General features: G+C 33.0%; 2 protein-coding genes and 1 non-coding gene across 3 annotated transcripts; all 3 read right to left on the bottom strand.

The window, feature by feature from the left end:
- Positions 1–5525: 5525 nt before the first annotated feature.
- LOC133865897 (pathogen-related protein-like) lies at positions 5526–6853 on the bottom strand. The gene is made up of 4 exons (XM_062302411.1): positions 6598–6853; positions 6363–6495; positions 5962–6263; positions 5526–5821 (listed from the first exon to the last, which is right to left on the bottom strand). Exons 1-4 carry the CDS (start codon positions 6730–6732, stop codon positions 5678–5680), a joined length of 714 nt encoding a protein of 237 aa, XP_062158395.1. The 5' UTR covers positions 6733–6853; the 3' UTR covers positions 5526–5677.
- Positions 6854–12133: 5280 nt separating this feature from the next.
- LOC133867537 (small nucleolar RNA Z221/R21b) lies at positions 12134–12232 on the bottom strand. Its single transcript, XR_009900094.1, has one exon. It is a non-coding gene; the product is annotated as a small nucleolar RNA Z221/R21b (small nucleolar RNA).
- A 609-nt stretch (positions 12233–12841) lies between these two features.
- LOC133866425 (protein LAZ1 homolog 1) lies at positions 12842–21649 on the bottom strand. Its single transcript, XM_062302947.1, has 9 exons — positions 21519–21649; positions 18703–19216; positions 18402–18458; positions 16728–16836; positions 16099–16283; positions 15914–16002; positions 15459–15714; positions 13690–13935; positions 12842–13610 (listed from the first exon to the last, which is right to left on the bottom strand). Exons 2-9 carry the CDS (start codon positions 18916–18918, stop codon positions 13314–13316), a joined length of 1455 nt encoding a protein of 484 aa, XP_062158931.1. The 5' UTR covers positions 18919–19216; positions 21519–21649; the 3' UTR covers positions 12842–13313.
- Positions 21650–22567: the final 918 nt, after the last annotated feature.

Below are 22567 nucleotides of genomic sequence, written 5' to 3'. Positions count from 1 at the left end.
TAATCCACGTAGATACAAATGAAATAGAAGTAAAATGAAAGCTCTTTTTAGTTAGGAGGTACCGTGGAGTTGGAGGGATATCTTTTGACGTTTGTAGAATATTTAAATCTTTCATAGCACATTGGTTGGATGTAGAAGGAAGAAGGTTGAGTGCATCTACGAAATCGATCAGTTTTTATTTATTATTTCTTTTTTAATGATTGTATTTTTTTTTTACTGTCGTTTTTTTCAATCGTTCTGCTTTCTTTCTTTTTTTCATACCGACATTTTTCTTACGACGGTCATTTTTCTAACACAATCTTATTAGCTGTTACTTTTTTAATTATTATTAAAATTTACTACTATTCGACACCCTATTATAAAAAGAATTGCAATCTTTAAACTGTTTATATTGTAATAACCAAGCTTGATTAAAACTAATATGATCAGTGAAATTGAAAAAAGTTGTAAATTTTAATACGTTTTTTTTGTTTGTAAAAGACCGTAAGAAAAAAAAAAAGAATGTGTTTGTGAATAGTAGAGTTATACTATTCACAAATTCAAGACAAATCTATTTTTTATTTTTAGTAGATAATGGGATGTAATGATTTTTTTTATGATTTTACTTAACTATTCTAGCTAAAAGTGAGAAATGCATAATTTATTGTGAATGCTATGAACATTTTCAATAATTTATGTAAAATAAATAATCAAAACCTACTTTAGCTATAGACTAATAGTGGCTAACCAATTTTCAAAACCTCGTCCGACAATTTATCCAAGTTTTTTTCTACTTTATTAAAATAATTGTTTTGGAACTTTTTTATTCAACAAAAACCAAAACAAACGAGAAAGTCTTCTTCCCTTTCGTCCAAAGGTAGAAGGTCCAAGAAAAGAGTGGGTGAGGAAAATGATAATAAATAAATAAATAAATAAATGAGAGAGAGGAAAGATCAATGATAAAAAATTGATAGGCAATATATAGCTGGTTAGGTGTCATGATTTTCTCTCTATTATTGCAATCGATAGTCTTATCTGAAGTACAATTTTTCTATAAGAATTCTTTATAATTTTAAGGAAATGATAAATTCTCAAATTATGAAATTATTTTGATTTATCATCTTTTTAAATCACACATTTTAAAATTATTATTTTTGAATCGCAAACTCAAATGAACGATAATACAATGCACATTATAATATTACACAAAGAAAATACGGAATATTATTCATTAAAAAATCAGAAAGTAAGCATTGAAAATTCTTTTTTTAAAATGAGGTTGGCCTTTTGGGCCTCGGAGAGTTTGCCACAGCATTAATATTCTTAGAAACTTGTGATTTAATTAAAAGTCGGAAAATATAAATTAAAATAGGATAATGTTACATGGGAGAAACATATTGAAAAAAAAACGTTGTCTTTTCAAGATTTGCTTTCATAATTTTTTTTTTTTTAAAAAAAAAAAAACAAAAGAAAAGAAAAGAAAAGGAAAGAAAGAAAAGAAAAGAAAATTAGTCAATTATAAGGCCAATCAATGAACCCTACAGCCGAAAGAACCGAAAAGTTTGTCACTTTAATTTGGTGACGGTGATTGTCTCCTTCCGGCTGGCCGGCGTAGGAGGTTTTTTGTCCCATCTCTTGTTTGATTGTTCTTCTGCGGTGTGAGGGAATTGATCGGAATTGATCATAGAAGAGGAGCATGGTGTTTTCAACCGGAAAATTCCTCTTATCCGGTATGAGAGGGACACCCAAAAAGATCAACAAAGAAGCATTCAAATCGGTCCTTACTCGAATATGGAGGACAACAGGCGGGACCTATTTCAAGGTGAACCGCAATCCTCTTGGAATATCTTTGTTTTTCATTGAACAAATTCAGCCTTGTGGAATGCGGACTGAGGTTGATTATACCCAACAAATAAAAGATTGTATCACACACGCCTAGATTTACTTAATCAGTACACTCATATATATACCTTCATTAATTCTGGAACGAATAAGCTCTTGACTGTTCTTATATAATTCCATCAACACAACCAACTTGTTAAATCCTTAAACCAATCTCCAATTACAATATTAATAACTTTTAAATTGAGGGTAGACTGTTTAATTATGTTAAATAACATCAGCTAAATTGTATTAATTAGAGATGTAAAATATTTATTAAAAAAATCCAACTTGGTGATCTATCATTCCTACTGGGAACCTATTTTTCTCAGTAGGCTAACATACCGGCCAAACCCTTTTTTATGCTATTTTTATTTTGTAAATAGTAAATCTATTTGTCACATTATGAGTTGAATAGCCACTAAAAAATAACAAAACCTTTTGTCTTTATTCAACTCATACCACATATTTGTTTTTTAATAGATAAAGACGAGGAAAAAGAAACTGGGAACAGAAAAGAGAAAGAGGAGGAAAAATGAGAATGCAGCCAAAAAAAAATATTTCGATTGCAGCCCAACTTGTCATACGGTGATTACAAAAACATTTCGAGCTTTCCAAATAGCAGAGAAAATCTGAGAAGTGGTGAATGCTATCCTCCAATAATCTTGCATTATATGAGGCAGTTCCGTGGCATTCCACATCAGATTTTTTTTTCTTTTTTTTCTTTTTCCCCTCCACCTTCTCCCTCCATCTTCTCTCCCCTCCCACCTCCCACCTCCGGCCACCCGATCTAGCCCTTCTCCGGCCAGAATAGTCCGATTCCAGCCGCTCTCAATTATATAGAGAGACGGAGAGAGGCTCTTAATTACCTTCCAATCTAAAAATAGTCTTACAGAAGATCGAGTGTCAAACCACGGCAAGTAACCAGATATATCTACAAAGAATAGTCTTCCCATGTAGCCAAATAGAATAGTGCTACATAGCCAAATAGAATAGTCTTCCCATTGAAAGTAACCAGATATATCTACGAATAATAGTCTTCCCACGGCAAGTAAAAATAGTCTTATATACTTCGTCAATGTAAAATGAGAAATGTTTGATTATACACTTTCATCTCACTTTTATCTCATCTTTATCTACGTGGATCAATAATATAAGAAATAGTGAAAAAAGTTTTAATGGAATCTTGATTTTTTTTATAAGATTATTATTCCAAGTAAACAAGAGTATAATATGAATTAAATAAGAATGCGAAATCAAACATTTTTCCTTTTAATTAGTAGGTACCGTGGAGTTGGTGGGACATCTTTTGACTTTTGTAGAATATTTTAATCTTTCATGGCACATTGGTTGGATGTGAACGGAGGAAGGTTGAGTGCATCTACGAAATCAGTTTTTATTTATTATTTCCAAAAAGCGGAGAAAATCTCAGAAGTGGTGGATGCTATCCTCCAATAATCTTGCATTATATGAGGCAGTTGCATGGCAAGAACAATTAACCAGTCACCTTTTAATATAAAATTATAAATTGAGATAAGCCCAAAGAAATCGCCAAACAAAAAGCCGCCAACTGTAACTAATAATTGCACAATAATATTGATTTGTTCAGTATTTTTTTTTTTAAATTAAATAAAAAATAAAAATGAAATGTTAGACACATCAGCATTATTGTACAGCTAACATATCTCTTTATTTATATAAGTTGGGAGAGATTTTGAAGTGATTAGTTAAGCACTCCCACCACATAGCCAGCCTTACACTATAATTTTTTTACATTTTATTTTTTATTTTTTATTTTTTTTGTGTGTGTTTTTTGGCAGATTTTATTTGTGTGTTCTTAAATATTGGGTTTTAATTGCAGGATTCATGCATGTACATCAAAATCATTCAAAATCATTACCTAATTAATTTCATACTTGAATATAAGTTTTTTTGGTGAATGTTACTTGGAGTCTTAATTTGTAAACATTTTCCCTTTTAATAAAAATCGGTTTTTGACTGATAGTGTAAGATGAAGAACAATATAAACTTATATTCAATAACACAAACATAAAATGATTATTATTTAAGCATCATTTCAGAAGTAATACACCATTAAATGAGTTAAATGGTTCTAGTAATAATACGTCAAGCTTATAGTTTTTTTTTTTTTTTTCCCAAAGTTATAGAAGATGAAATTTTTTTATTAAAACCATAATTTACTAAAAGCCCGAGTATCTAACGATGATGTTAAAAAAGATGTATTAAATTAAGTTAGAGTGGAAGGGGCTATGGAATTTATTTTTGGATTCAAATCATGTTTATTATAAAATTCCTTAAACTTGATGATATATGTAGTCTTGTAAAAAAGTATTATCTTCTTGATTTTTTTTAACAAATATAAATTAATTTGAAATTTCTGTTCAAGCATTTTGAACTTGATAAGCATAGGGGTGTAAGATGAGCTCGGCCACTCGTCAGCTCGGCTCGATTCGGTTTAGTTAAACTCGATTCGGTATCGGTTTGAATAATAAATGAGCCGTTCATGAACACAATAATATGTTCGAATATTAAACGAGACATACTCGTATAAACTCGGCTCGACTCGAATAAGTTTGTATAAGCTCGTATAACTTCATTTTTACAATTTTTTCTTAGTATTATTTTAATTTTGTAATAAGAACATCTTAAGTAAAAATAAATCATCTTCCTAATATGATAGATATAGCTTGAATTATTGTTGTGAGTTTAATTTTATAGATTTGTGTGTACATAAGTGTGTTTGTGAGTATGTGTGGTTATATGTGTTTGTGTGCACACATATAATTTATGTATGTGCATAATAAATTTATATACATACATAAAAACTCGAGATTATATTATTTAAGATTCAAGTTAATTTATTTAATGAACTCAAATGATAAAATTTTAACAAGACTTGATTAATTAATGATTAATATAGATTTATGAAAATATAAACATTCATGATATTTACTTTATATAAGAAATGAATAAGTTAATTGAGCAGCTCGTGATAAGATAGAGCTCGACTCGTATTCGAAACAAAATTAAACGTGCCAAGCTTGAACAGAATATTTTATTCGATGATAAATTCGAATTCGACTCATGTTCGAAATAAAATTAAATGAGCCGAGCTTGAACATTCAATACTCGACTCAACTCAGCTCGAATACAGCCCTAAGCCTAATCATCCAAAATTGCAAATTTGTCTTCCATTGCGAAATTAGATCAAGGATTGATAGAAATTGATAGAAACAGAAAAATATCAAAGACGTATCATCTTATAGATAAATTGATTCATCTTACTTTGATTATTCCGATGTCTATAGTAACTATCGAATGAGCATTTTCAACAACCAAAATTGTTAAAACAAAACTCTGTAATAAGACAAAGGATAAGTTTCTTGCAAATAATTTAGTCGTTTATATTAAAAGAAAAATTGCTTAAAACTTTGGTTCAGTCTTCAAAATTGTCCCTTCATCTTAGCATTTTTGTTTCTTTTCGTTATCATGCCGGCATATTAGCTTACTGATATATCAATTCTGATACATATTTACCAAGTTCAGTAGACGTACTCTTTGCGATACATATTAGAATATGATGCTGAAAATCTGAATACAACCATTTGTTAAACAGCTGCACATTTATTAGCAAGCAACAAGACTAGCTCCAGGAAAATATAATATATTATTTATTATTTTTTTGGATGCGATATATTATTTATTATTACATTACAGAAGACTGAAAATTCCATGTACTCATGAAACCTTTTAGTTTCATTACGCAGCGCAGATTGAAAATGCCGTGTAGGCTGTTCTACCCTGTTTTCCTTAGAACAGGGCAGCTTGTGGCTGCCTCCTCGGCAGAACCATCCAAGCTAACACCTTTCAGAAGACCTCCGAGCAACTGACCAGGGTCATAAAAGAACTCCACCTTCACAACTCTCATCTCCTCGTCTACCTGTTTTGTCGTGCAAAAGACAACAATTACGGTAAATAAGACAAATACAGATTTAGTAGAACAAGTTCAACATGTTTTACACGACATAGACATGACAACATGCAACAAGAAGAACGTGAAAGATATTGTTGAAGGGTAACCTCAAAAATGGCCATTCCATAGAGTTCAACCCTTTCTCCAGTTGGGGCATGGCCTTTGAAAGGGCCCTCCACATAACCCCAGTGCCTGAACTTGTACACAATCACCGGCGGCCCACTATAAACATGGAGAATCTCCAAAGCAAACCCGCGAGGGAACGTTGTCGTGAAAGTCCGATGAGAAGATTCCGCCGTTTCCCCATCTGGATTATAGGCCCTGAATTTCTCAGGCAGGGAGGTCTGTAGCAGCGGGTTATAGCCTCCCCCAAGTTTGCCTATTTCTTCCAAGTTTAAAGCCTTCCTTCCTGATAATTATAGTAAAACACGCTAATTATGAACATAGCCTTGGAAGCTATGAAATCTAGTTTTTTTTTTTTTTTTTTTTTTCTGTAATAAATTAGTACCATTTAAGCTGAAAGTATACTTCTTGGGATCAAGGGTTTTGAAGTCATCAATGTTGGTTTTATGGAAAATCTCCATTTCCCATGACTTTACAAGCCTCTGAACCTTTTCTTCAAGCGACCCAGGAGGCCATATCTTCAAAAAAAAACTTCAACAGTTACACAGAGAGAGAGAGAGAGAGTGAGAGAGAGTGAAACATGCACACAAACAGAAGAAATGAGATAAAGGGAGGGAGACCTTAGTTCTGCCTTCTTCAAAGAGCTTGTTGACAACACTATAATCAGGGGGACCAAACCTCCATTGGGTGTTCTTCGTTTCTTCTTCACTCAAGTAATTACGGTAGTTGTCTTGCTCAGCACTTGAAGATGTCATCTCCTCACTATAGTAAATACTGTTTAACTTGAATTTTCATGGGCCATGGCACACGAGAGTCTTATATATAGAGAGAGGGAGAGAAGTTCTCAATTACCTACCGATCTAAAAATAGTCTTACAGAAGATTGAGTATCAAACCACGGCAAGTAACCAGATATATATATATATATATACACACACACGAAGAATAGTCTTACAGAAGATCGAGTGTCAAACCACGGCAAGTAACCAGATGTATATATATATATATATCTACGAAGAATAGTCTTCCCATGTAGCCAAATAAAATAGTCTTCCCATGGCAAGTAACTATATATATATATCCTTTCAAAAAAAAAAAAAAACTACATATATATATATACACACACACACACGAAGAATAGTCTTCCCATGTAGCCAAATAAAATAGTCTTCCCATGGCAAGTAACTATATATATATATATATATATATCCTTTCAAAAAAAAAAAAAAACTATATATATATATATACACACACACACGAAGAATAGTCCTCCCATGTAGTCAAATAAAATAGTCTTCCCATGGCAAGTAACTATATAAATATATATATATATATATATATAGTCTTCCCATGTAGCCAAATAGAATAGTCTTCCCACGGCAAGTAACCAAATATATATATATATATATATATATATATATATATATATACAAACGAAGAATAGTCTTCCCATGTAGCCAAATAAAATAGTCTTCCCACGGCAAGTAAAAATAGTCTTGCATACTTCGCCAATGTAAAATGTGTGAAATGAATAGTATTCGAGGTCTCATTTTATTTATTTATTTTTTAGATACTTTGAAAGGAAAACAACAAACAAAAGCCAAAAGAAAATATGGCTTAAGAAAGTACAGAAACAGACGAAAAACACAAAAGGGAAGCTCAATGAAAAAATGACATCTTTTTAATTTTAAAATTAAATACTACAAAATTAATTTAAAAATCATTCTTAATTTTTTGATATGTAAAATTACTATCAAAAATTCAAATTTTGTTAATATATTGTTTTCAATAGATAATTTGGCTAATGCATTTTATCTTTCTTGTAAGATGTTCGATTATACTTATAATTTAATTAGTTGTGTACTAAAATCAACAGGACTATGATTATCATAACCTATCAGAATTTGTAACAACAACCAAACAAAAGCAATGGCATCTACTAATAAGTATATAATATTAAATATCAAAGAAATAAAGAATTATAAAACCAATAAATAAAAGAGTAGATCGAAATGATGAAAGAAAATAAGAGAAAAAATAAATATGTCATGCTTTAATTTGAATTTTTTTTTTTAAATTTTAAACATGCTTCATCACTTTTTCTTTCTTTCTTTCTTTTTTTTTTTTTGTTCTAAACCCAAATAACATTTCAAACGACCTCCTCTTATTTTATTTTTCTTGAGGCCTTTCAATTCTTTCATATATATATATATATATAAGACGACCTTTTTTGGATGGCGTTTTATAAATTGAGAAGCCTTTAGATAAAGGTCTAATTTGCCTTACCATTAAGCCGGCCAGTCGATTTGGTCATGAAACTTTACTATTGTCTGAAGACTAAGAAATATTATATTTTTAGTAAATTGCAGCTAGTTGGAATATCGAAGCTAGTCACACTAGAATATTTTGAAAAAAGTTTACGCTCCCTCGAATTACCACCTAATTGTCAATGCCTTCCTAATAACAAAAATACCCTTAATAAAAAAATTCTAAAAACTATATATATATATATAAATTGATGGAACAGGAGGTGGCCAAGCCTCATATCTTCTTCTTTATTTTTTATTTTTTAAAAAAATTATAAGAATATTTTTGCTTTTCTTGCCGGCATGGATGATATTGACAATTTTTATTAATTTAGAGAGGATACTGTGGCAATTTATAGTTTGTGGATAACATTTTTAATTAGGAGGTACCGTCATAGTTGGTGGGAGTCGAGGGACATTTTTGACTTTTGCAGAATATTTTGATCTTTCATGGCACATTGGTTGGATGTGGACGGAGGAAGCTAGGTTGAGTGCATCTACGAAATCAGTTTTTATTTATTATTTCTTTTTTAATGATCGTATTTTTTTTTATTTTTTTTTTTACTGTCCTTTTTTTCAAACGTTATGCTTTCTTTCTTCTTTTCATATCGACATTTTTCTAACCACTATATTTTACGATGGTCATTTTTTAATGCAATAACTTTTTAATTGTTATTTTCTTAATTATCATTAAAATTCATTACTATTTGATATCCTATTACTAAAAGAATTGTAATTCTTGAATTATTTATACTGTAATGACTAAATTCAATTAAAACTAATATGATCAATAAAATTGAAAAAAGTTATAACTGCCAATACATTTTTTTTGTTTGTAAAGAAGTAAGAAAATAACAACTAATTAATTATAATCACAAGTATCCGTGAGAAAATAATAATAATAATAATAATAATAAGGAGGAAAGATCAATGATAAAAAAAAATTGATGGGCAATATATAGCTGGTTTGGTGCCATGATTTTGTCTCTATTATTGCAATCGATAGTCTTCTACGAAGTATAATTTTTCTATAAGAATTATCTAAATTTCTTTTAAAAAAAATTGTAAATTCTCAAATTATGAAATTTACGATGTTTTTAAGTATCAAAAAATTAGAAAAATGCCACATTTTAAAAATTGTGCATGTTACAGTTGAGAAATGAATATATTTTCATAATGTTTTTGCTCTCAATGTTGTAAAAAAGTTTTCAGCAAAAAATTGTCTTTTGAATTTATGAAAAAGAAACGTCTTTACAAAAATGAATAAAAAGCTTTTTGGAACAAAAATTCTTTTAAGCTACCTCCATAACATGTCATTTTTAAAATGTGGTATTTTTCAAGCGTTTCGATACTTATAAACGGCCTAAATTTTATAATTTGATAATTTATAATTTATTTGAAATTGTAAGGGATCCTAATCCATAATTTTTGGCCAAATTGATCGACTTAATTGTAAATTATACTGAGATGAGTAAAAAAGACATGAAATATATATATATATATGAAACCATGTAAGTAATGAGATAACTATGAATAGTGCCATCTATATATTCCAGGTCCTGAAACTAGAAAAATAGGATAATGTTTTATGGAAGAGCCATTGAATTAATTAATTATGAACTAATAGAATTGCCATTCACAGATTTAATGGAGGTTTTTTTTTTTTTTTTTTTTTTTTTTTTTTTTTTTTTTTTTTTTTTTTTCTTCACAAATGGTGATCATTGTATACCATCACACAATGAGAATATGGAATATTATTCATTTGAGTTTGCATTTTGGCTAAGGGTCCGTTTGAGTTTACAATTTCAAGAAGTGCTATTTAAAAATAACAATTTTAAGATGTATAATTTGAAAAAATAATTTTTAAAAACACAGTTAAACATTTGACAAAATCGCAGTTTAATCTTTAAAATTGTAAGTTAGCTTTTAAAATTTTGTATTTTCAAAAAAACACTCAATTGTCTGAAATTTGAAAAAAAAATATTTTTTTTACGTTTTCAAATAACATTTTTTTTAAAAACGTAATTTTCAAACAATTTATTTTTTGTTATTTAATTTAAAATCTCACTTTTTTTATTTATTACCGGAGTCCCTCCCCAAATATCAAGAGCCAAAACATTTCGCCATTTAGTTTTTGAAGGTTGTTTCGTTCTTTCGGGCAACAAACATTTCATGTATCCCCTGCTCTCGTTTTCATTTGTCGTTGTTTCTTGTCATTTGGCCAATTAGGTTTGAGGTGGATTTCGATTCTGTAATGCGTAGGGGAGTGTGCAAGTGTTTGTTTGACGATGAGTGGTTCATGCACTCACAGTGCCAATAGGTGCACTACCCTAAGGTATCTTGGGATAGTACACAATAGGTGCACTCTGAGTATTTCTAACATTTCCCTTGTTTGAATGTGTGAAGTGTGTCTAAAGAAGGTTCATGAAGAGTAAACGGGCGAATTGGGTTGTGAAGTGATAAGGTCGGTGTGATTTGAGAGACAACCATGTGTCCCACTTGGCAGATGATGTGTGCGTGTATCTCAGCTTTAGATAATGTGATTGAAAATGATTTTTGCACAGCCTTACATGTATGGGTCTTGTTAATGTGTTTGAAAAATGCTAGACATTTAAATATTTTTTTTCTATAATTGGGTTCCAACTTGATGTGTGATGTGTCACAATCTCATGAGATCTATTATTTTAAAAAGTATGCTACAATTTTATAGGATTGTGACATCAAGTTGGAACCAAATTTTGAAGAAGAAAAAAATATTGAGATGTCTAGCATTTCTCAATGTATTTTGGGTTGTATAAGACTTGCATAAATGGATTACACAACAAACACATCCCAATGCGATATTGAGATAGTGGGTTAGTGGGGCTAAAGATAATGGGTTATGAGTAATTATTCTAGTAGTGGGTTAGTTGTCCGGTAGTTATGTTAGTGGGTCAGCAGTTACATAATCTTGTATTTAATTCAGTATTTCAAATTAATGAAGTTATTCAGAAAATTACCCAAAGCTTTTATCTCTTAGAGCATTTTAGTAACCTCACCAAAATAACTTTTTAACTATTTTGGTGGATCAATTTAATGAAAACATTAAAAATTCACTCCGAGCAGCGTTACACCTTAATAAAAAAAAAAAAAAAATAAACATACAAAATAAAAATAAAAATAAAGAGAACGAGTCACTAGAACTAGGAATGCTCTAAAGCATTGAAAGAGTCTGCCTCAATTGTTGAGGAGGCATTGTGATGCGCGACTTTTAAAAGATTACATTAATATTTGTAGCTCTTTTTCTTTCAAAAGTATCTCTTCCTCCTCCTCCGGGTTGTCTTCCCTCGGAGAAGTATATTGCAAAATCGGTTAAGTAAATAGATTTCATAACATGGTTAAAAATGTAGATTGGGTGGACAGGAAGTGAGTTTTTGCAACGCAAAGAACAGTAGAGATGAAGGAAGGACAATAACAAAAGGAAATTGAAATGGTTATCGCCCAAGCCCAATATATTGAATGAATTTAAAAGAAAGGAACCATCAGAGGCCAAAGTTTATCCTCACCAATGAGTATAGGTCCGCATCATGGTTAGGTCTTCCGAAGAAGACCCCCATCATTTGGATCCTTTCTTTTATTTCTTTTATCTGGATTATAACTATAAAGCAAGCGCAAAATTCCTGATAAATACTACCAAAAAAAAAACCTAAAAATAATAATAATAATAATGGCTACTAATTATGTGCCGAAAAGAAAAACAATGAGGATTTGAATTTTGTTCAAAAAAAAAAAAAAAAAAATCGGACAAAGTATTGAAACAGAACGAGAAAAAGAAAGGAAAAATAAATAGAGAAAAATAGAAGTAAAGATAGGAGCTCAGAGATCAATGGGTATGAGAAATTTATCAGCACAGATTGATTGTAAAAATCATCAGAGTGGTGCATGACTATCTCAATTGCTCATCAGTGCTCGCCGCAAACTATTATCCTCCCTCCTTCATACAAGTTTACTACCTATACAAACCCTAAGTTCTAAAAACACAGACAGATCGCGAGAGAGAGAGAGAGAGAGAGAGGCTGCCATGTGAGGAAAGGTTTGCTCTAATCTATATATAGGGACGATATGCCTGAGAGAGAGGGGACGCAAAGCTCAAAGCCCTAATTCTTCTTTGATGTGTGATGACTTTTTAACCCTCTTACTTGTGTACGAATTCTCGTTATTACCCTTTCTTTGCTGGTTTTCTATTTAATTATTTTTTTTAACAAAAATACGTTTTATAGTTTTGAATCCCTCATCCATCTTGCATGGAATTACTCCATTAACCTCGAATTGTTTTTTTTTTTAAAATATAGGATCAGACTCCTTTTTTGGGGCCAAGACTATGCCTTGTGTCTCATTTTTCGCCAATTTTTGGCCTAGTACGATGGCCGGCCTGACCAAAATCTGCTCACTCTTTTTTGTTTACAATTTTTTTAAAAGTTTTTAAATTCAAAGCTTCTTTTTTTTTTTTGGGTGGGGGGAGGGGGAAGTTGCAAGGTAAAAAAATAAACAAAAAAATAAAAACAAAAAAAACTCCTCAATTTTCTAAAAACAATTGGTGTTAACCATTGAAACCTTTTTTTAACTTTTTTTTTTTACAACAAATGTGCTCCCATTTAAAATGGGAGGAAATGGGAAGCTTCCCAATTGGAGGGGAGCCACTCCCGCTAATACAAGTTTTGCACAAAAGCCAGTTTCATGACGCACTGTATACTCGAGTAATTTATTTTGCTGAATTAATATCAACAAGTCATTCGAAACAGTAACATAGGTGTGATGGTAAAGATAGTTGCATTGCATGGTGAATTAGGCAGCATCATTTCCTGGTCTATCAATTCACCGAATCACCATGATTCTCTAACGCAGTCACCACTCCATTAAAAGGAAATCCTGTGCAAGAACTGATCACTTTCACCCCCTTGATGTGTTACCTCTGTAAGCCACCGGCTTTTCATCGACGGCATCGAAAAATTTGGATTTCTCGTGTATTTACATGACAAATAGCTGTGACCATTATCTGCCCGTTTTACTTCGAGCTACCGAGGCTCTGGGTTGGGGATGCTGTCTTTTCCCATTGGACAAACCACTGTCACTAACACTACCTTCAACAAGATTATCGTGAACTTCAGAAAATTCCCTCGTCCATGAATTCATGGGGATAACATAACTATCATCCTTGGTGCTCCTTCTCTGCTCCTCATAGCGTTTCACATTTTCAGATATCTGGTGGAACGTTTTATTTATCTTTGCAATTCCCCTTTCCACTGGTTCTACAACATGTGATACTGTATACTTCATGTCGTCAACAATCTGAAAGAACGAATGAATGAGTTCAGCAAAACAGAAAAGAAGAAAAAAGCAAACTAAAATAAGAAGGTTGATATCTTACAATTTCGCCACTTCCAAGGACCACGTCACGAACACTCTGAGGGAAATTCAAGCGTTTTTCTCGCTCATCATGCCGAGCCAAGCGAACTCTAGTTGTTCTTTCGCAGTCACGAACCTCCTCAGGATCAGGGGGTGATCCTAATGATGCATAGTCAGTCATCACAGCTACATTACGAACACATCGTTCTCCACGTTTGTAAGGTACTGCTGGGAAGACATACAGGTGCACCACGGCAGCAACACCCATCTATTTCGCAAGCAAGAAGTCAGAAGCCTTGCAAGCATTGACCCTTTTAACTTCCCAGATATTAAATGAAAGGTTTTATTTAATGAAAAGGACCATAGAATGGCATGATACTGTGAAGAATAACCTCATGCATCATAGTTTACTTGGTAAACAAAGATCGGCTTGCAAAACAGATTTGTTTATAGTTTCTTCAGCATTGAGAAGCCCCAAAAGGAATTTGAGGCACACTTGGTGCTTATGCAACAGTGTGTAATCCAAGCGGCATAGTTATGAAATAGAGTAGAGTATCCAACATCCTGGATTCCCCAATCCCATATCTCCTATTGATACAAATACTGCAGAAAAGTACCCCCAACAGCCATAACAACGATACAAAATCCACAGAATATTTTTTTTACAAGTCAAATTACCCAAAATGTATTAAAACCTATCATCTAACTAAAAGAAGTTCAACAAAAGCTTTTTTGCATTCATGTTATAACTTCAAAGGCATGCAATTTTAAGCTCCAACTGAGAGAGAGATAATTATATAAAAGAAGAATCTTTGTAGAATCTCGAAGTGATAATTATAAAATGTACTAAAGCCAAAACAAGTTTGAAAGTGATGCAGGATCTGTCATGATCACTATTGAGAATGAGATACACTGTTACACAGCATCTTATCTCAACCTTAAATTGGGTTGGTGATTTGGAGTATGATTGAAATTTTATTTGAATTTCCATTCAATATTTATTAAGTTTGCGATATCCATCTTAAGTCATTTTTATTTATATATTTTTTATAAGTAATTGAAACCATGACATACACTTCTAACAAATATCCAAAACATCACCCCGAAGTCGAAAGGCAGAAAGGAGATTTTGAATTTGATAAGCTCCATCAACTACGGTGATGCAAGTGAGTCCACTCGGCATAAGAAAGGCAAGGCTCAACGTGCGGTGGCGGCAAATGCTTCTTAAGGGTTTGGGTTTGAGGGTTTGTTGGGTTTTTTTTCTTTTTGTAGGCTGCTTTGACTGTTCCTGTGTATACTTAGTGTGTACTTAGGGGCGCCTTACGCTTTTTTAATACAACTTTCTTACTTATCAAAAAAATACTATGATTTGTGCCTGCATAATAAACCCCCCCCCCCCCATATAAAGCCTCTCTCGACCAACCTACAAAAATCTTAGCCCAGTTTTTTCAACAGCTTCTTCAATACTATAAAACCCATCATGCAAGCATGTTGATAACCAAATGAAAGGAATATACAACAATAATAACAGGATTTTTTCATTCCTTTGCTTATATAATGTAAACTTTATCACTTTCCTGTACAAAATATCAACTAGGCAAAATCCAGATCATTTTTACCTACATTTTCTCCAATTCATTGGTAACATATCTGGCCTTCATGTGCGAATTACCCACAACAATTGCAGCTTATTTTCAAAGAAATATCCTATTTGTACAAAAACCTTTTTATAAGCAGCATTAAACACAAAGGAAATAAAAAATAATCATAATGCATATTTCCATTACATACCTCTATACAGATGATGTAGTCTTGTATACGTGTTTTCAGCTCCTGAGCCAAAGATCCTTTAAAGGCTCCCATGGAGAAAAGAAATGCAACAGCAACACCTTGCCACCATGTCAGGAATACAATCGATTTGAAAGTTAGAAACTTTGCCAGTGGTTTAATCGGTTGTAATTTATCTTTAATAACAGTGTAGAACTGTACAAGGCAATATAGAGCCCATGTCTGACTAAAATTAAGAACAACTGCCAAGTATGGATAGCTGCAAGCAAAAACAAAAATAGAAATAATTACTAAGACACAAGAAAATGTATTTTTCAGCAATAGATTTAGTAATCCCAAGCAGGCACAACATTTGTAATTTGTGTTTGCCTGTGTGTGTGTGTGTGCAAGCACATGTGTGCGTGTAATGAATGTACAAGCTGATCAAGAAACATGAAAGGTAAATAAGGATGTCTTACCCATATCTCCACTCAAACTTCCCTTCCCCATAAACCCCAAAAGTTTCTAGAATCATTGCTAGCAATGCACAGATCATCTTCAATATCATCTGAAAATAATGTTTCGGTAAGCACCAAACATAGGCTGCGAAATGCAATATAAAAAGAACAATGCAATAATCTTCAATCAAAAAATAAGCACATACATATTGAACTATGCCAATTTTCACGGCATTATAGAAGTCAGGACCAAGGTGCCAATCTCTTAGGATGCAATTTAATGGAAAAGGATGTTCTACAACTACATAACTGTATGCTTCTTCCAAAAGAGGTGAGCTGGAGTCCATTAGGCTCTGACTTTCCATAAACTCGATCGTACTTTCCTCACCACCTACAGGCAGCAATATTTTTGTCAAGAAACAGTACAGAAAATAATACCAAAATTCAGTAGACAATACTATTACATCAATTTCAGGAATTTCATAATCAAATTATCCAATCCATCAATTGCTTGAGCCACACACAAGTATGCATGCGAACATGCAATATTATTAAAAAGAAAAAGAAAACAAAAGCCAATCTGTTACAGACTTTATTGATTGTATCATCCAGTCACGGGTGGAACTAGACATTGAAGTGTGGGGTGACATAAGAACATATGCACAATCCCCAATGTTAGGGGTAATTTTAAAATTTTGGGGGACTATTATTTTGGGGGAACAATAGTCCCCCCAAAGCCTTTACCCCTAGTTCCACCCCTGCATCCAGTATAACAAATTTAAGAGACAATCACTGCCACCAATCAATAAATACATATGCACAACCCTCTACATACCTAAGCACGCAATCAGGTATCTCTCGAAGCAATACAACGCAAAAGCCTCATAGCAGTCGCGAATTACTTCACAGTTGAATGCAGCATCTGAATTCAAAAGTGACAAAAACTGCACCCAAACAATTAGTCGACTAGAATTACTAAAACTACACAGCCATAAAGGCCGAATTTCTTGCATGGTGTAGGCAAGTAGATGCCAAAATACTCCTGAGTAGTTGGCTATGTGAACATGTGAACAGTCGAGGTTGTTAAATTCTGTATCATATTCAAGAATCTATAGCTATATTACTCAAATGCGGTAGCATTTCATGTCAAATACTGTTCATGAGACCTAATTTTCTAATGTGTCAAAGTTTTATGCAAAAAAGTAGTCCACCATAGAATTACTAAAACTACACAGCCATACAGGCTGAATTTCTTACATTGTGCAGGCAATCAGATGCTAAAATACTCATGAGTAGTAGGCTTTGTGAATAAGTGAATAGTCAAGGTTGTTAAATTATCATATCAAGAATCTATTGCTATATTACTCGAATGCGGTAGCATTTCATGTCAAATATTGTTCATAACACCTAATTTTCTGATGTGTAAAAGTATTATGCAAAAAGAGATACAGATGTCGCGCAAAGCAATTTAACATAAAGCTCCATAAGTCTCCATATATTTCACTTTTTTTTCTAACCTATAAATGACCTCAATTCCACCCCCCCCCCCCCCCCCCCCCCCCCCCCCCACTTGAGCCAAAGCAAAGTGACAAAGTCCCCAGCTTTTTCACAGTAAAATGCAACATTCAAATCCAAAAGTGACAAAATCTGAAGTACAAAACATTTCCACAATGTAAAATTAGTTCACAAAAAATTATAAGTGCTAGCTACATATTATATTAGCTGATTTTTTTTTCTAAGAAAATGTGACAAGCAGATCAAAGATTTTATGTTTGTCACAACCTCCAGCCTTTTCTGAAAATCTGCTTCACTCTTCTCAAAACTTAACCCAATTATTTCCAATTTTACCAAGTACCACGATCTATTCTATTACCCAACCACTTCTATACGAAATGAGGTAATAGCATTAGCATTATACAACATTGAGTAATGCAGAGCATCTTCATTGTCACGATTTACCATTTCGGTTATTGGGTGCTACTATATCCTATGACAGTATTGTATCACCATCCCACCACAGTTCATTTGTTTTCTTGTCAGATCTGTCTTATTTTCTTCTTCTTTTTTCTGAATAAACTCACAAAAGTACACAATGTTCTTTTCAACAATTGCCAACCAGAATTAGAGCGCTCCACTAAAGACTCTTCCTAATTATATATATATGCTACGAATATGCAATGGCGTGTGATTTTATCAGTCACTCTATGTAGCCACAATTAATCATTTCTTGATAAGACAACATTACACCTGAATACATGCATTTATGTAGTCCAAGGAAAATGATGTAACAACATACTGATAAATTTTTGAACCATATGACAAGGTAAGATGACCTATTAATGCAAGCATTGCAGGATGAACACTCTTTTGTTGCATCCCAGGAAGCATTATAACCATTCAAATACTATTGGAAATTTATGAAAAACTAGGAGACCATTGAAAAAAATAAATGACAAGCAGTAAAACAAAATGAAGGGGGAATAAACATAAGAAGTAGCATCTGTCTTACCGATTCTAGTGCATAAACAGGAACCATGAGAATGAGACCAATTAGAAACTTCTGCTCCTGAAAATGACAAAATTTACAGCTGTCAACCTTGGATGATCATGTTAAAGGAAAACAAGAATAATAGTAATATTATGAGGAACTAGCAAGGCCAAAAGATGATACAAGGTAATCTGTATAGATAGAAAGAAAATGGCAACAATAGTATGGTACAGGGGCCTAAATGAATACAGATCAAAGCAACAAAAGAATAATATAAATACAAAAACAAAAATTGCAAACAACTAAGAAACTATGCGAGAACCTCTGGCTGATTATAAGCAGCTAAGTGCTCAAAGATAAGATACATGGAGAGCACAAGAGCAACAGCTACAAATATGCTTGCGCTGAAGATTGGCCAGCTGAAGAACTTTGCAGACTCAGCACCCAGGTTAAGCGACCATATTTTCCCTGATCTGCCCGAGGACTCGACCAAAGTAAGGAAAAAAAATAATGAATAGAAAACCCCTCTCCATCCCATTGAGTAGAACTATGAAACAAATTCTACTTGATGTGCCGATATCCGGAGCGTGGTTGTGATACTTTACTTGAAACTTCAACTTATGTCCCAAAATCCTTTATCAGCCCTTTTTCTTGCATTATTTTTTCTTTTCTTTTTTCTTTCTTTCTTTTTTTTTTTTTTTACGTTTCTTTGTGCCAACTGTGAGGAAACCACTTCTTCACACAAGATATGATATAGAAAAAGGGGAAAGCCCGATCAGGTATGAACTTTTGCTTCTAATAGTGAAAAGAAGTATCAAGGGTCAGGATCCTGAAGCCTGCATTGAAACAACAACCAATTAATCAAAACAATTGTTTTTTATAAGTTAATTAATCACCAGAAAACTGTAGAAGATCATGTCAATCCATTAGGTAATGGAAACAGAAAATCATGATAGTTCAAACAGTAAGTGTAGCAGAATACTTGACTGGGAGAAATCTAGTATGCATGAACTAGAAAGACGGTACTGTCTTCAATATGTGTGTGCGCGCTAGGATTGGCAATTTTTGACACGATCCACGAACCCAGCACGAACACGACATGAAAATACGGGGTTTGGGTTTGTGCTAGTCGGGTTCGGGTCATAATCAGGGTCAGCCCAATTATGACCCAATTAGAATCGTGTCTGGGAGTGCGACCCGATTAAAAAAATTCCCACGACCTATGAACCTGTTTACGACCCGTTTATGACCCGTCAACCTGTTTACGGCATTTTTTTTTTAATTATTTTTTATTTTTTTAAAATAATAATAATAATAATAATAACAATCGGGTTGACCCGTCCCAACCCGATTATTAATCGGGTTGCTAATCAGGTCGTACTCTAACCCAACAGGTTGACACGAACCCAACCCGCCAAACATACCCAATTTTGAAGCACAATCAAACTCCAAGTGTAGATGCATGTAACTGACAAATACATACAGTAGTCTTTTTTCCAGGAATAAGGACAGTACTAGTTTTATTAAATACATGAATTAGAAGGAAGATGCAAGCTCCTTATAGAAGCACAGCTCAATTCTCAACTAATCCTGATGTCAATAACTGACGATTTCTAACCAATAGATACATCAATCCATTTAATTTCTACAATTATTTCCGGAAGGCAAGAGAAGCAAACAGATTGAACTTTGAATTAAGACTAGAGCCTGAAGGCCAATGAGCCCTAGCTCAAATGAAACCTCAGAAAGAATGTTGCAGATAATGTGGGTGTAAGCTCAAGACTTCAGGGCGCGTCTTCTTTTTTCTTTTCTTTTTTATTTTATAAGACTTCAGGGCGTGTGTATAACGTACAAATCAGAAAAACAAAAAATGTAAGAGGACCGGATTCCATGCTTGTGCCGCCGCTTTTATAAAGCAAAATATAAGCCCTTATCAGTAACAACAGTACACAAACAACAAATATGGTAAATACCTTATGAAATGTAAAATCCATTAAGACATTCACAAATCAGAAATATCATATATACGCAATGGATAAAGCAATATATACATATGTGATGTACCAAGTAAAGATAATTATCATGAATCCCATGCAACTGGAGAATTTAAAAATATCATATAGAATGTTCCACTTCGTCTCAGAACACATATTCTCCTCACCTCTCTCAAACTAGAACAGTATTCCACTGTGATACAGCAAAGCATCTCAATCAAAGTACTTGAACTTAAGGCTGTTATCTATCCAAAATTATTGGTCATTGAGAGTTACTCGTGATATTTTTTCCCAATGAGATGACCCATAAGTTCACAATAATAGGTTTCATAATTTCCCTGCCAAAATTTAGATGTTGAAATTACTGAATGGAAATTTAACATTAATATCTCAATTATAAGTCCTTACAAGAGCTTTTATTTTTGAGTCAACTAAAGAAAAATTATCAGAGATTAGTACGCAACAATTTTCATCTCTTCATAAGCCTCCAAAAAAGGCCCAAGCAAGTGTGTGGTGTATTGTTATACTAATCGTCAAAATTCTGCAATTACATTCCCCATACACACACAAAAAAAAAAGGGAACCCAAATACGTCAAAACTAAGAAAATAACTAATAAGGAACAGTCATGACTGTTTGGTTGCTAAGAAGAAATAATTGGGCATGAATTCCTGGAGTTCTAAACTTTTGGAACAAAATCAAGCTGATACACTTAGCTTTAGCTAGCTTAGTTGACTTTAGTTTCTTCGTCATTTTTCCCGTCCTTTTTGCTGAAAACTATAACGTAATAAATAATGAAATTCAAAACTTCGCGTTCAAAATATTCTCATCTATTTTCTCAGCAGCCAAACAAGCGAGTTAGGAAAGTTCTTCCCCAGCAACAAATCCGTGGTTCTCAAAGAACCTTAGTTCATCCATCTAATCAAAAAAAGGCCACATTCTCCAAAACAAGTCGAAATTCCATAAGCAAATTTTTTTAAAAAAATAAAATAAAATTCCAAACCCTAGAACATCAATCACACAGCACACAGCAAAGAATGACCCTACGTGCTCTAATTGGAACCGAATCAGAAAGAAAATAAAAATATCATGCTTCTTTAGAAAACTTTATAAGACGAAATGCAAGATTGGGTTCAGGCTCGAACCTGTGCTTGAGAAATTTTCTCGGGAAAATGAAAAGTGATATTATTTTCCGGCAAAATCGCACAAAAAGAAAAGTAGTGTTTTGCCCTCGTATGAAAGGGAAAAAGTAAACTGAATTTTGCTTCGACAGTTGGGAAGGCCATATACGAAACTTATTGTTCTCATATATTATAAAACAAATAAGGCTAGTGTCACGGGAGCAGTTACCTATCTTTTCTCAGATCCAAAGTTTTGGCCGTCGATTATGATCGAAAGTGGGTCTCTCCTGGCAGGAGATGTCTCTGTTGTGTGGGGTTTGTCCAGGTGTTGCTTGATGTGAGCGCTTTGAGCTTGCCGGGTGAAAGGAGCTGTGGGTTTAAGATGACATTAAATTTCTTTGTTTTCTATTGAAAGAGTTCAGGAAAAAAGGTTTACTCTTTTCCACGCCAGCTTGTGTACGTGGCAGTATTGGAACAAGCTCTGGGTTCCACGTCAGTTGCGGTTTGATGGTCTTAAGGTGTCCTTATCAAATATCAGATTGACCTGCCAGTCCCAACAACTAGTAAATATCTACTAGCCAATGCGGGCCAGGGAGGAAATCAAAGTAGGTAAATGTGCTATAGATATATATTGAGTAAGTTTTAAGATTTTTTTTTTTTTTTTTTTTTAAAAAAAGGAAAAAAATGCCCTAGACCTTTTTGGGGTATGACTTTTTTATCGAACCAATATTTGAGGTTTTAATTAATATCAAATAGGCCATTTTATTTATCTTTAGTTAAATTTCTAATAATATTGACTCATCATATCTAATCAAAAGTTAATTTGTCTCTCCTTTAATAAAAAGAATATAAAAAGAAAAAATTATAATTATAACTATAAATATAAAATAATAGATGTGGAATGGCCGCTTGCCGGTGCTGCTACCCCAAGTGTTGGGGTAGCTGCTCAGGCCACGTCCACCTCTAAAGTGATTGCGGTAGCTGCGCGGGTCATTCTCATTTCTCACTGTTGGGTTGGTTGTGCGACTCATCCTACTTCTGGTATTTTTTTCATTCTTTTTGAATTTTATTTT

The sequence above is a fragment of the Alnus glutinosa genome, chromosome 4 (assembly GCF_958979055.1).
Source record: "Alnus glutinosa chromosome 4, dhAlnGlut1.1, whole genome shotgun sequence".
Lineage (NCBI taxonomy): Eukaryota > Viridiplantae > Streptophyta > Magnoliopsida > Fagales > Betulaceae > Alnus > Alnus glutinosa.
Note: the sequence above shows the minus strand (reverse complement) of the source record. Positions and strands in the feature narration are given on the sequence as shown.

What these genes read in the sequence shown, in the direction of transcription:
- LOC133865897 (XM_062302411.1), bottom strand. Translation starts at nt 6,732, where the DNA reads ATGACATCTTCAAGTGCTGAGCAAGACAACTACCGTAATTACTTGAGT. An exon ending in TTGAAGAAGGCAGAACTAAG is followed by an intron (nt 6,496 to 6,597) that starts GTCTCCCTCCCT and finishes TTTTTTTTGAAG; the next exon opens with ATATGGCCTCCTGGGTCGCT. An exon ending in GTATACTTTCAGCTTAAATG is followed by an intron (nt 6,264 to 6,362) that starts GTACTAATTTAT and finishes TATAATTATCAG; the next exon opens with GAAGGAAGGCTTTAAACTTG.
- LOC133866425 (XM_062302947.1), bottom strand. Translation starts at nt 18,918, where the DNA reads ATGGGATGGAGAGGGGTTTTCTATTCATTATTTTTTTTCCTTACTTTG. An exon ending in AAGTTTGAGTGGAGATATGG is followed by an intron (nt 15,715 to 15,913) that starts GTAAGACATCCT and finishes TTTTGCTTGCAG; the next exon opens with CTATCCATACTTGGCAGTTG. An exon ending in TCCTTGGAAGTGGCGAAATT is followed by an intron (nt 13,611 to 13,689) that starts GTAAGATATCAA and finishes TCGTTCTTTCAG; the next exon opens with ATTGTTGACGACATGAAGTA.